The following is a 14866-nucleotide window of genomic DNA, read 5'->3' on the forward strand; positions in this document are numbered from 1 at the left end:
ACACTTCGGTATTTAAAGTTTTATGTCTCACTTTCTTACCTAAAGTCATATTTTCTCCCAAATTCATAGTCCCATTAAATTAGCTGTCCGGAGTTCTGTTAAATGTAACTTGACGCTCGCGTAGAGGATGACTGTGCAATGACGTAGCACTGTTGCCCCACATGGACGATGACCGTTAACCTTTTCTTTGGACTATATTACTACATTTTTCATGCATGCATAAAATCGAAAGGTCATATCATCCTTTTCCTGGAGATATGTAGAATTATGTAATTATGATCGTTTATTATATATTTTATAATTTAAAATAATTTTTTATTATTTAATATATAATGTTCGAATATAATTACAGAATCTCTCGAATCCTTAAGAAAAGTCCTTTTCCGTCATATCATATGGAAGTACACGATGGAGGTCCAGTGACCACACTGCGCACATGGGATTTCCTTCTATGTATGTACAAAATTAAAAGTTTAAATTTACTTCAACGTTCACTCTTATATTCGAAAATTATATATTTCACCATCATCATCTTCATTAAGCCTCATGATCATGTCTCGTCAATGAATGCCTTCAGGAAGCACATATTTATATATCCTACCTACCTATCTAATTATATTCATTTCATCTTTCTGGTTACAAAATATATGTATATGTATGCATTGTTGAGAGTATGTGTCCATCTCACATTATATCGAGAAAATAATGAATCTTGCATATTTTTATAAGTGTTTGGATTATTGTCCGTATTACCAATGATTTTATGGTAGAACCTCAAATTTTGTCATAGTATTAGAGCAAGTTGTCTCAATTGATAACCATACACGCTTCATGTCATTAGATTTGTGTTGTCCACATGTTAAGCTTAAAAATTCAACACATTTGAACAGCGTGTTGAGATTATGAATCTCACATCAAATAAATAAATAATCTTGCACATACTTATAAGTGGTTGTACTTGAGAAATTCTCGACTTATATATAGATTATAATCATACATAATATATTATTTCATAAAATAAATATCAAATTTTACATAAAATAAAAGCTGAAATATTATTTCATACGATACTTCATGCGTGCGTAACAAAAAATCAAAACGTAACCAATTTTTATGTCAAATTTTCAGTTACAAAATGAGAGCTACAAATTCAAGATCTCTATCATAGTTGTACCCATCACATCACCCTCTATCCATCCACCATTTCTAAATTTGATCATGAACCTCAACATATTAAGCCAAACATATGCAAGGAAATTAACCAAGGACTAGCAGTGATGAGTTAAAAAGTGATTTTCATCATTTCGATTCGTATATCTATACCAATCATATATACATCAATTTTAATCTGTTTACGTATAAATTTAAATTTTATTTATTTATGAAACCTAACCCGATGGGTGAAGAACTTCAATCGACCCTTTAATGAGTTACTGAGACATTAGGAATTGACATCTCCACCCATGTGTGTACTTAATTTTATCTTACATCCACCTCAATTCTGCACCGCTCCATCCTCTCTGTAGTTTGGACCATTTGGTCATGCCTTCTATTGCTGGCCACTAAACTTGTGCGTCCGGCAGTCGGCACCGGTTGCAGTACCACACTCCCCGGAAAGAGGGCCAGTTATCATCCGGTCCAGACTTCATAAATACTTTTTTAAGAGATGGATTGTGAGATACGGTATATTGTACCAATGTTTTGAAAGGTGCAGGGGAAGCATTTTATGGATGGCTTTGCTTAGGCGAAAGTCTTGAGGCCAGTTATCATCCGGTCCAGACTTCATAAATACTTTTAGGCAAAAGTCTTGAGGCCAGTTATCATCCGGTCCAGACTTCATAAATACTTTTTTAAGAGATGAATTGTGAGATACTGTATATTATACCAAACCAATGTTTTGAGAGGTGCAGGGGAGGCGTTATATGGATGGCTTCGCTTAGGAAAAAATCTTGAAGCATATGAATTATAATTATATATATAAGCAGTCCTTTGGATGTAAAGTTTAGGCCTAGTTGGTGATTACAAAAAATATTAAACTTGGCCTAAGGGACCACGTTTTGGATTAAACTTAGTCAAAAGGACCTTGTTTTGGATTAAACTTAGCCAAAACGACCTCGTTTTGAGTCCAATCATTTTTAAAATTAAAAACTTGGTCAAAACGGCGTCAATTTGAGCCAAGTCTTTTTAAGAGTACATATATCTTTCTTTTTCTTCGTGGTCGACTTCTTCATGAATACATCACCGCTGAACACAAAGCTGCTAGAGGGCAAAGCCTCAAAGGCCCAATCTTCGACTTAAAGGGTCCCAGAAAATTTCAAGCAAGGATTTCAGATTGTTGAAGGGTTATGAGATCACTCAAACAAACATCTTAAGAGTGCCACGCAACTCAAACACGTCTATATGAGTTTAAACTTACTCCGGTTAGGCATAGACGTTTTTATCACCGCCCTGTCTTCAAAGCCACCTAGGTGCACCTCGAGACGGGTTTTTTAAACACTGATATCTACCTATTTCACATAGCCTATATCTTGTTTTAGTGTAGCAAATACATATATAGTCATCGTACGAACTTTTTATATTACCATAAAGACCTCTTATATAGTTTATTGCCCCCTTTATAAGGATCCTGTACAGCAAAATTGCCCCTACGAGAGCCCTATCATCTCCGGACGAGATGTCCATTTTTTTCAAAAGAATAGAGTTTCGAGTAAAACCTTAAAGGATATGATCCTGCACACTGCACACTGCACTCTGTCTCAATTTGGTACACTATCAGTTTCGAAGATGAGGGCAAGAATTGTCTGCTCTACCATTTTTCATGCCCTTCTATGTCCTTCTGTTTTCTGTGGTTACAGTTAAACCACATCAACATTTTATATTATTTTTTGTATATAGATAATAAGACAAAAATAAATAGTAATATAAAATATTGACGTGGCTTAACCGTGATCACACAAACAGAAGAGCACGGGAGGGTATCAGAAGTGGGAGGGCAGACAATCTTGTCCAAATACCAGACTCATCACAGTGTAACTAGTTACAATAGTCAATACTAGCAGAGAGCACACACTTTATGTGTATGAATAATTTCTTTTAATAAGTGCATTTTTTTGTTTTTAATATTACATAATTATTGTTTTGTTATGTATCAAAAGTGAGGGAAAAATTGGAAAAATAAATATATGATTATCATTTTCTAAAAAAGAAAAGGGTAAAATAGAAAAAATAGGGATATAATTGTTATTTTATCAAAAGGTACAAAATTATATTTTACCCTTCTTTTATCAATAGTGTATATCAAAAGAAAGAAAAAAAAAAAGAAAAGAAATTTACAAGGATTCTCTTAATAATAATAAGTATAATAGTATAGATATAGCGCAACAGACAAACAGATCGAGGGTCCAAGTTAATTAATATATAGCATCGTCATCGATTTTTGTTTGATATGCAGATTTGGCAGATGGTGTGTTGTTGAAAGTTCATTTTCCCATCATTTTTTTCAAAGCACATCCATCTACCTTTTTTTATTGTTGAAAGTTCGTCGCTGTTCACTGATCCATCGATGTCTTTCTTATTATTTATTCACGTCCGGTCCTTCAATCCATTTTCCAGTCGACAGACCTGGAAATAAATATTGTGTGTGTATTTAAATTTTTACAAAAAAAAGCTCTGAGATGATGAAAAAAGCTTTGAGCTGATGAATCCAAATAATATAATTTGTGGTAGAAAATTTAATAAAAGTAGCAGTGTTTTGGCCAGGGAGAGAGGAAGAAGATGACCCCATGAGGGACAATGGTGGACGGCAATTTGTAGTTAGTTTGGGTTGAGGTTATTTTTTATTTTTTATTGGACGGCAGGGAAAGAAGGCAAAGCCTTGGACCTAAGAGAAAACATTGAAGAGTGTGTAGAATTGTGAACTGTTGTATTAACGTGTGAAAAATATTAAAATATATACAAGGTTATATTAATCTGTATTGAGGTGGGAATCCTACGCTAATTATAATTGAAAATTACATTCTTATATTACATTCTACAATCACGTACAAGATTCTGAATTATTTATAAGTCTATTATAACAAAAACCATAATTAAGCTATAACAAAAACCATACTTAGCTCAATTATTGGCATTTACTTAATTAAAACGAGATAAGTTGTCAATCAGGAAAGGAGATGTGTGATCAACTAGCTCTCTGATTCTTAATTTTTGAGGTAAAAAGTCAAGAATTGATATAATTATGATATCCAAATTTTAGTATAGGGTAATGTTAGATAGACTAAATTTGTAAATAAAATTTGTAAATTAAAAGATGTGTCACCAATAGGAATAAACAAATTTATCAATGCTTAAGTATCAATAATTCAATCATCAACTTCCATTTCATTTAGCTTACAAAATTTTATCTACAAATTTAATTTTCCTTGCATTACCTTTTAGTAGACGCACAAAATCAATATCGAAATAATTACCCATGCAAAAAATGTCAATGTGCAAATCTTCTTAGTCTTGGGAGAGAGAGTGGGGGGGGGAGAGAGAGAGAGAGAGAGAGAGAGCACACGGGGGACAAGTCAGGGGGGAACTGAATATTTATGAGAGGTTACTGTATTATGGAAGGTTGTAGTTGATAAAATTAATTACAAAGAGCACTGCAGTCTGCAATACGTACATATATTGTAAGCTTAGTCCGCCGACAGTGTTGCATACAGTCTCTCCTTCTCTCTCTTTTTATATCCACCTATCTATCACCGCATGTAGCCTCAAATTTCCATCTGTTACCTTCTCTGCACTTCTCTGAACTCTCAATCGTCCCTTCATTCTTCTCTGTCTCTCTCAAAGTTAGACAAACAAATAAACAAAATGGTGAAATCAAAAAAGTACAGAGGCGTCAGGCAGCGTCACTGGGGCTCTTGGGTCTCAGAAATCCGCCACCCCCTACTGTAAGCAACCCTCACCAACATATATACACCATTAGTTAGGTTTTTTCTTCTCAACTCTCTCTCTCTCTCTCTCTCTCTCTATATATATATATATATATATATATATTTTATATATGTGTATGTATATATATCTTGTATAATACGTACGTACGTGTGTGATTATGGTGACTATGCAGGAAGAGAAGAGTCTGGCTAGGCACATTTGAGACAGCTGAAGAAGCAGCCCGAGCATACGATGAAGCTTCCGTTTTGATGAGCGGACGAAATGCCAAGACCAATTTCCCAATAACAACTACTACAACTCAGAGTAATGGTACCCGTGCCCCGGTAGGATCATCAGATCACCCAAAAACTAGTAGCTGCGACTTGGATTCACCATCCGAACAGAAGGGTCTGTCGGAAATCTTGCATGCCAAGCTAAGGAAATGCAGCAAGATACCATCTCCATCCATGACCTGCTTGAGGCTCGACAATGAGAGCTCTCATATCGGAGTATGGCAAAAACGTGCAGGTCAACGCTCTGATAACTCCAATTGGGTCATGACTGTTCCACTTGGCAAGAAGAAGAATAATAGTATTGTTGATACTAATAATGGTGATGATCAGAGTGTTCTGTCATCACAATTTATGTCGAATTCAGATCAATCTGCTTCGATTGAAACATCATCAGAGAGGCCCCCCCAACTTATGGCGGAGATGGATGAAGAAGATAAAATTGCGTTGCAGATGATAGAAGAGCTGCTTAACGGAAATTGTGCAAGTCCGGATTTATCATTTGGCATTCAACAAGGGGAGGAAAGAATTTATTTGTAGTACTACTAACTATTTATGTTTATTTGGTAAAAATTAAGAAATGCTTATTGTTGTATATTACCGATATTAATAATCTATATACGTACATGGGTAAAGCAAAGTCGGATGATAAATTATATATATTTGGTTATGTGGTAGTTGAAAGGGTGAGTGTAATAATTGTAACCCATTACAGTGTCCAATTGCATGTATTACCCTTTTTAGTTTGTCATATAAACTAAAATTCTATATTATTTATCATACCAATATTCAGAAATCTTTAATTTGTTATTTCACCTTAACTATGTTAAGTTGTTTGTGTTCAGGATTATTTCAGACATTTTAAACATCTCACTCGCCTTCAAATAAGTTGCCTTCGACAAGAATAATTCTAGAGTTTCTCACAAAATATAAAAAGATGAACGACCTGCACTTGTTTCTCTGGGTTTTGAAGTGCGATGACTCAAAATATAAAAAAAAAAGAACGAATTGCATTCGCTTCTAGGTAAAGTTGTTTGATGTTCTTTATGTGGAAATGTCTGAGATGACCCTGAACACAATTATATGCAAAGCACATAATTTATTTTGGATGAAAACTTAACAAAGTTAGAATGAGATGACAAATTAATGATTTTAAAAAATTGGAATGATAAATTGCTTAAAATTTTAGTCTTATGAAAAATAAAAAAAATGTGTGTAAGTTCATCTGACATTTCAAAAAAAAATCCTTTTATTTATCAACTGTATAAAGGGTTTGGAATATTCATGTCCCAAACAGACAATATAAAAGATCAGCATCAATTTCTGTTATTGATCAATAAATTGATTAATTTCTTGGCAAATCAGTTGTTTAGTTTATTGTTCTCATTGGAATTATGTCTTTCTCACATGAATAAATAATTGTAAATAAGTTAATTTAAAATTTTGATTAGTCATAAGTGGTGAATTGTCCTAATAAATAAGGCATTTTTGTTTAACCCATCGCAACATGAGTTCAATTCCTCCATTTTCCCAATGCACTAGTTTAGATTAATAAATAATAAGGAAAATTAATGAAAATGGTTTGAAAACTTTGAGTTTTAATGATAAGGACAAAATAAAGGGTAAAATGAATGATACCATGATTGACTTTTTAGTGTAAAAATATGATTTTTCGTTAAAATGAACAGTACCGAGAGTTTTTCGTTTAAATTCCCTTAATAATATTGCTTCTATTAAAATAAACTCTGATTATCTACGATTCTCTGCATACCTTTAGTAGGTTCTTGTTTTAAATTCTGACTAGCGCAGCATTTCCATGTTCTATGTCTGTAACTAATGTATCATCATTAATTATTATGTTCTATTTGTTTCTCAGATTGCATATTCTGGGTTGTATCATAATTAATCATTTTTTGGAAATTAACTTAATTAAGGGTCCATTTAATGATTATTATGTTTTTAGGTTTTATTTTAGTTTTTTGGACATGAGAAAAATATATGAGGAAAATGTTTCATGAAAAAGAGTGGTACATGTAGAAGGACGGGGAAGAATACGTTGAACGTCAATGTCAACAAAAACTTGAAAGCATAGGCAACTTAAATTAGTTTTTTATTTTAAAATTTTTATTTTTGTCTCTTTCCTCGTACATTTCTTTTATTATTCTACATTTCTTCTGTCTTTTTGTGTCCCAATCACACAAAAAAAAGACAAATAAAATAAAATAATGAAATTATTATAATCAAAGCCTTAATTTATCTAATTATTAATTAAGTATGTACACCATATTTTTTATGATCAGTTCTTCGTGCTGCCTTCCTTTTCCCTTACACAAGAAAAACATGAAATTAAGACATTTCTAGGGTTCATACGTCGGTTTTGTAATTTTCTGCTATTCTTTTCAATATTATCATGGTAATTAAATTTAACTCTGTTGGTTTGTTGCATTAACGTCATTTTCTAATTTTGTTTGTTTGTTAATATTTCTCAAAACTGAAGTTTTAGTTAACATGATTAGTTATCCATCAAACATTTATGTCGCAGTGGATTAAGAAAGAAACATATAAATGTTTTTGTATAATTTGTGTAAGCATCAACTTAGACATGTCTCCATGTCAGACTCATATGAACTTTTGGCTTTTCTATGCGTCGAACGGCCATCCAATGCCAAACTCTTAACATCATAAAAAAAATTTGGTGCCTTTGGAATACCGTTATGTGGTGAAAGTATTATGTTTGAAAAAAGTTGAGATTCTACCCAAAAATTTTGATAATTTAAAGAGTAATTCAATTTTTTAAGCTCTTGCATATTTTGGTCTCTCATGGATCTAGGGCATTATCCCACATTTTCACACGCCCCTCACAAATAGCAAATTTTCAAATCTAATACGTGAACAACATACATTGGATGACGTGGAGATGTGTAGATGTTGGGCTTCACATGTGGGCCAACTTACTACTCTGATACCATAAAGAACATTGAGGTTCCACCATAAAATCAATTTGCAATTTAGAAAGTAGCCCAACTCTTTATATGCCCTTACATGGTCTGGTCCCTTTCCAATTGAGACTTTATCCTCATATTCTCACACGAATAAAACTATAACACGTGTACATTGTTTTTCAAGTAATATATGTCTCTCACTCGTAATGTTAGTTTCTAAACTTCTAAAATATGTGACTTGTAATAGTAACTGTTTTGACAGTTTCTTTATCAATTTTCTTACGTAGAGGTTGCAAACGATCATAAAATTCCAAGGGTATAGGAAAATTATGAGATATAACATAGTGCTCGTTGGTGCTCCTGCATCCTCACAAGAACAAAGCATGAAAGTCATCGATGGGAGACTTCACATAATAAGGGACATACAGTACGTAGTTGGTTTGGTCATAAATATTTCTTAGCTCAAATTCCTTTTCATCTTTTCATCTTTCTTTGTTTTCTGTACGCATCTGGCCCCCCACCCGGGCTATGACCACATTTTGAAAACGAATTATCAACCGTGCACGACTAATATCAACTTTTCACACTAACCACATTTTTTGACGAATTATGAACCATGCAAGACTAACATCAACTTTTCACACTTAATTTATTACTTACACATAGTTATTTTAAGTGACCGATTGGTGGCCAGAGACTGATCACTTTGGATCTCACTGTCCCAAGTTCAAAAATCAGGTAATTCGGACAACTTAAATTGAGTTTGATGATCCTATTAGCTCATTCTGCTGGTCCTCCTCACACAAACCAAGCGCTCTGTTTTCTCTTTAATACAAATGAACGGCTTGAATTTCCTAATTATTAAGCTCTGGACACTAAGGTTCGAAGAAGTTCCGAAGTCACGAATGGTAAGCAAATTACACTGTTTTAGAGTCCCACAAACTTTTCTTTTTGCTTTCTTGTTAAGCAAGTAGGGCCAGTCCTGAGAATTTAGGGGCCCTGGGCGAGCCTTCGAAGTGGGGCCTTAAAATTCTCTGATCTCCGGTTCTTTGTATAAAAAAGAATTCGCTAAATACATAAAAAGTTTTATTTTCACATCAAATATCATTAAAAATTAATATCAAAAGAACATAAATATACAAACATTATTTGAACATTACACGATTCACGTTTTTAGACAAAAACGTACTAAATGTTTGCAGTCAAGAGTTTAAGATTGAGGGAAGAACAATAAAACTTGATGATTAAGAGAGTAAATAACAATAAAACTTGATTAACGAGTGCAATAAATTCAACACCAATTATTTTTCTTGTGTTTTTTATTCTTCTAAAATCAATATCACACTAACGAATTGAATATTAAAATAATCCATTGAATAAAAAGTTATTGAAAAGAAAAATATATAATTCAATTCAAAGTTTTGATTACCTTAAAGTACAATCTTTAAGACCATATGATAGTTAGTTTAAACATTCAATAGAAATGGAGAGAATGAGAAGTTGGTTTAAACATTCGATAGAAATGGAGAGAATGAGAAGTGGAAAGAAACTAGATTGCAAAGAGACTTAAGTTTTATAACTTTATATGCATTTGGACAAATGGATAGTGAGTAAATTTGGAAAACAAGAAAAATCAAGAAAAATCTAGTGATTGAAAGGTAGCTTCGTGTTTCGAACCCAACACCCCAAAGAAAAATGAACCCAACATTTCCACTTCACTAACAAATGAATTATGATTTTTTTTTTTTGTTTTTTTTTGTTTTGCTTTGTATTTATATGTTAATTACATGATATAAATTTTTTTTAAAGCCCTTCCGAAGTGACGGTCCTAGACGGGTGCCTATTTAAGCTACCCTCAAGGCCGGCCTTGTAAGCAAGACTGCACCAAATATCTTTCAAATTGAATTTGTTCTCTTTGAAATTTACTTCTTTCTTCAATGGTACGCAAACATTGTTACATAGTTTTTCTTCATCTCATGTCACATCCAATATCAGAAAGAACTGGTGGGAACAAGAACATCAATGTACTCATACGTGTCTACAAATGGCGAAGTGAATGTAAACTGTAGGGGACATTGACTAAAATAATTATTTGACAAATTTCTACTGTTGGATTACTCAAATATTGACTATACAACAGTAAAACACTGACGATACATTGATTGAATAGTGACGACATGGAAATCAATACTGAAAAAATAATCATTCCAACAACTCAAAATTAGAAATGGATCATTTCAGCCGATTTTTTAAGCTTACATCTATAAATATCACACTAGAAAAATTACCCACATGAGATTAATTCAACATTCGTATAAACAAACAAAAAAATTCTCATCTGTTATGGGAAAAAAAAAAAAAAATGAGAACTTTAACGAAAAATTCCCGGTACTGTTTACTTTAACGAAAAATCATATTTTTACACTAAAAGTCAATCATGGTACTATTCATTTTACCCTTTATTTTGTCCTTATCGTTAAAATTCAAAATTTTTAAATACATTTCATTAGTTTTCCTAAAAAATATTTTAGTCAACTTGATAGTTAAATGGACCAAGAGATCCATAGCCTAAACTTTCTAGTTCCTAAAAACAAAGTCGTGTAAAGTGTATAATTCATGATAATTAGTTTTGGGCTCTCGAATCTTAATCAAATGGCCCAAACTTTCTCTCATATCTGGATCCAAAGCTACATGCATGACGTGGCAGAGGATTATTGGATAAGAAAACAGCAGAAAGCATTTTGGGTCCTACAAGGAAACGTGGGCCAACCTACCAATCAACGGTAAACTACCATTCTTTCAAAAAACCGCCAAACTGAGTCAGCACCGAGTCCAATGCAACTCGTCACTCGTGACCCCCCAAAACCCTCCCTCTCGCTCCACTCTCACCGATTCCAGTGCAATCGCCAACTAACCCACAAACCCAACTCGCTCCCTCACTCGCACCGGTTCGGTGTGAACTCGGCGGCTGCCATGCTCAAAGGCAAGCTCAAGCTCCCCGAAAAGACCAAGCGAGTTTTCCCGGACCGACTGGGCAGCCTGGTCGCGGGATTCGAAAACAAAGCGGAAGAAAATGGTGGGTCCGATCTGGTGTTCGATTCCGGCGAGGAGCTCGAGATGATTCTGCCAAACGGGTACGGGTCGGGCAGAGAGAGTCAGATTGATGAAGAGGACGAGGATTTTGATGATGAGAAGTTGAACAAAGAACCGGATTTGAGGGTCCAGCAGAGACCCGAAAGAGAAGGGTCGGGTTCGTTGTCGGTGCTGGCGGCCATTGCGGCGGATGATAAAAGGTCTGATCTTGAGTATGAGGTGAGAATTTGAAAAGTGAGAAAGAACAGAGAAAAAGATTGCATTTTTATTAATCTAATTGATTTTTTTTGTAATTAGTTAAAACATACATCACTGATTTGTTTGTTTAATTATCTCTTTTTTCGTTTTTAATTAGGGTTTTTCTGGAGTTTAGTAGGTTTAATTTTTGTGTAAATTACTAGGAAATTGAGACAAAGATTGAAAGATTTCACAATGTAGTCAAAAGGTGTAATCTTTTTTTTTTTTGGAATATAAGGAACATTTTACTTAAAACTAATCTAAGTGGTGGAGAAGAGGATTCAGACTCGGATGCATAGAGAAACACATTCGCTCTAGCAAATGCGTGGCTACGCCCACGTCCATCTAAGGTGTAACATTAGGAAATGTAGCAGATATTTAGGATGAAGGAAAATAGTAGTACCGCATTCAAATCCTTTGTCTTTGTGGATTTTGTTTGAGTTGCAACCAACAAAACAAGACAATGTTGATAGTTTATTGATCATTTTTACATACATTTCTGCAGAAACAGTAGAAATCATAACAGGCTTTACAATTTGTTGTTTGTTTTCTTCTTTTTTCTTTGCCCCGGTAATTATTTGCTTTTGGATTTTTATGTATTTTTCTTTTATCAATTAGCTTTCTCAGCCAGAGATTAATTTGGAAAAGTTACAAAGAATCACTAGCTCAGGGCTTCCGGATGGAGGAGGTTTGCGCGCAACAGCCTGGAAGGTACCGACTTAGTTTCACTAGCAGCTTTTGCAATGTAAAGTTGTTTATTCCAACTAGATTAATTAACAGATCTTCAGACCACAACCATTACTTATGAGGTGAATTTGTTGTTTCAGATTTTATGCGTATGTGTATATCAAATTATCAATGTAGATGTGTATGTATTGAATTTCAAACCTTTGAACAACAAATCGCCAGTGATGACAAGTAACTTGTTGACTGACGATTTAGATGCTTTACGAATAGGAGAATAAGGCTAGTATTTAATGATTGTCCTTACGTTTCATACGCACAGCTGCTCTTGGGTTATCTACCTCCTTCCCGGGATTTATGGGAAAAAGAACTGATTGAAAACCGACAAAAATATGCCAAGCTTAAAGAGGAGCTCCTCCTGAGTCCTGTAAGATGCTCACCAAGTTTCCTAGTGACCAAACTATACATTACTCTTGTTAATGTTTATTATGCACTAATCAAAATCTTGAATCTAGACAGTCACAAATCACAAAGAGAAAAATTGGTGATTTGAGTTATTGCGATCAGCCTGCTGACGGCAATGTTGATGGACCGCTGAAGCGATCTGAAATTTCCGAGGAAGATCACCCTTTAAGCCTTGGTAAGGCTAGTGTTTGGCATCAATACTTTCAGGTAAAATGCCTTTTTCATTATAAGACTGTATCTTGGCTTCCTTCTATATGATTAGGTGACGTCAATCCTGCTACATGTTTACTTATAGCATACAGAGATTGCAGAACAGATAGACCGCGATTTGCAACGAACACACCCGGATCTGAAATTCTTCTCAGGGGAGTCATCATTCAGCAGGAAACACAGGGTATTTGATTCCCACCGAATAAACTCTTTTTCTTAAGTTTGTGTGCTTGTGTTTGTCTCAGATGTCCGGCAAATAGACTGACAGTGTCACTAACCGGATCCTTACTGCCTTTCCCTTTTCAGGAATCAATGAGAAGCATTCTTCTGCTGTTTGCAAAACTAAATCCAGCTATCCGTTACGTGCAAGGCATGAATGAGGTCTTGGCACCAATATACTATGTCTTTAGTACTGACCCGAATGAGCAAAATGCTGTAAGAGAATTGCCTGGAAATTTTTCTCATCTTTTTATTAGATGTCTTTTGTCTTATAAATGTTTGATATAACATCCTTCTAATGTTGAAGTGTAAAAAGATGTAAACCCGTAGGATGGTTTCATTCTTCAGGTAAATGCAGAAGCAGATAGCTTCTCTTGTTTTGTCCGACTCTTGAGTGACTCAGTGGATCACTTTTGCGAACAACTGGATAACAGTGCAGTTGGTATACTCTCCACTCTCTCCCGCTTGTCAGAATTATTGAAGGCCAACGATGAAGAACTGTGGAGGCATCTAGAGTTCACTACAAAGGTAAAAAATTATATCAAACTGAATTACAAGATTTACATTAACCATTTTTTCGTATTTTTGTGGTGAAGTTGAACTAAGATGCCCTTTTCAACATATTATGTTGCGCCTAACTTTGTAGCTTATAAATTATGCCCTCTTATGCAGGTGAAACCGCAATACTATGGATTCAGGTGGATCACATTACTTCTTACACAAGAATTCAACTTCCAAACCATCTTGAGAATTTGGGATTCACTATTGAGCAGCCCTTTTGGTGTGCAGGTATTATCTCTCTCCCCGTCTCTCTGTGTACTAGTAACTCAGTAGTCAGTATTGGGATCAGTTTTCCTCTTTTCTTTCTCATTTTTACTTTGGTGATGCGCCGTCATGAACAAACAATGATGTCTTCGAAAAACAACTTCTGCAGGATATGCTTCTAAAAGTTTGTTGCGCAATGCTGCTATGCGTGAAAAGTAGACTGTTAAGTGGCGATTTTGTGGCAAACTTAAAACTTCTGCAGCGCTATCCAGACATTAACATTGAACACCTTCTCCAGGTAGCTCGAGATCTTAGTTCTGACCCATCTTCGTATCGTTTGTCTTTGCCACTGTAAATCCATTACCAACACGCACGATTCTGTACACAATTTTCACTTTACCGTTTGTAACGATGAACAAAACAGCTGTTGCTTTAGCTAATTTGTGGCGAACAATTCTCAATGATATGGAAAATGTTCAGCAACCTGCAGACAACCAGGCTGAATTTCATGAATTTTCAGATGCATGAGTATCTCACCGAAATAATCAATCAATTACGGTTGGTTGGCCCGCTCACGTCCCTGTGAGAACAGTTCACATATTGACCCTCAAAATCAGCTGCAGAATATTAATTAATTTCAATGTGACACATTAAATAAAACCCTTGATGATCAACTAGAACGTTTATTTATTCATGTTTTCTCAACCTGCATGTTTACTTGCACTAGTAGAAAAAATTGCTTGGGAGACAAGACTTAAGGCAACAAAGCATATTTCGTCGCCCAAGAAAAATTGCGCGACACAATAAGCACTTCATCATGCCAAATGTTCACGTCAAAAAATAAAAAATAAAACCAAAAACTTTGCGGAAGGAAGTTGATAGTTGATTTGATTCCTAATTTTCCAGTCAGTAATTGGATTACGAATTTTTACTTGGAATTCACATTTTAATAAATTGTATGCGTTAGTAAACACAAAGAAATCTCAAAATTGAAATAACTTCCATAATCATGTTTTAATAAATGTCAAAAATTTGAGAACC

General features: G+C 34.5%; 2 protein-coding genes across 2 annotated transcripts; both read left to right on the plus strand.

The window, feature by feature from the left end:
- The first annotated feature begins 4655 nt into the window (after positions 1–4655).
- On the plus strand, positions 4656–5983 carry LOC137749062 (ethylene-responsive transcription factor WIN1). Its single transcript, XM_068489245.2, has 2 exons — positions 4656–4937; positions 5114–5983. Exons 1-2 carry the CDS (start codon positions 4858–4860, stop codon positions 5748–5750), a joined length of 717 nt encoding a protein of 238 aa, XP_068345346.2. The 5' UTR covers positions 4656–4857; the 3' UTR covers positions 5751–5983.
- A 4984-nt stretch (positions 5984–10967) lies between these two features.
- Positions 10968–14338, plus strand: LOC137748523 (uncharacterized). The gene is made up of 9 exons (XM_068488688.2): positions 10968–11464; positions 12101–12193; positions 12489–12593; positions 12686–12838; positions 12927–13025; positions 13148–13276; positions 13409–13588; positions 13733–13849; positions 13995–14338. The coding sequence occupies exons 1-9, from the start codon at positions 10988–10990 to the stop codon at positions 14178–14180; spliced, it is 1539 nt and encodes a 512-aa protein (XP_068344789.2). The 5' UTR covers positions 10968–10987; the 3' UTR covers positions 14181–14338.
- The last annotated feature ends 528 nt before the right edge of the window (positions 14339–14866 follow it).

The sequence above is a fragment of the Pyrus communis genome, chromosome 2 (assembly GCF_041283825.1).
Source record: "Pyrus communis isolate YQ-2024b chromosome 2, ASM4128382v1, whole genome shotgun sequence".
Lineage (NCBI taxonomy): Eukaryota > Viridiplantae > Streptophyta > Magnoliopsida > Rosales > Rosaceae > Pyrus > Pyrus communis.

Excerpts from the sequence above, each read along its gene's own strand:
- LOC137749062 (XM_068489245.2), top strand. The coding sequence starts at position 4,858 with ATGGTGAAATCAAAAAAGTACAGAGGCGTCAGGCAGCGTCACTGGGGC. Across the intron at positions 4,938-5,113 it reads GAAATCCGCCACCCCCTACT|GAAGAGAAGAGTCTGGCTAG; the intron begins GTAAGCAACCCT and ends GTGACTATGCAG.
- LOC137748523 (XM_068488688.2), top strand. The coding sequence starts at position 10,988 with ATGCAACTCGTCACTCGTGACCCCCCAAAACCCTCCCTCTCGCTCCAC. Across the intron at positions 12,594-12,685 it reads AGGAGCTCCTCCTGAGTCCT|TCACAAATCACAAAGAGAAA; the intron begins GTAAGATGCTCA and ends GAATCTAGACAG. Across the intron at positions 13,850-13,994 it reads GCAGCCCTTTTGGTGTGCAG|GATATGCTTCTAAAAGTTTG; the intron begins GTATTATCTCTC and ends CAACTTCTGCAG.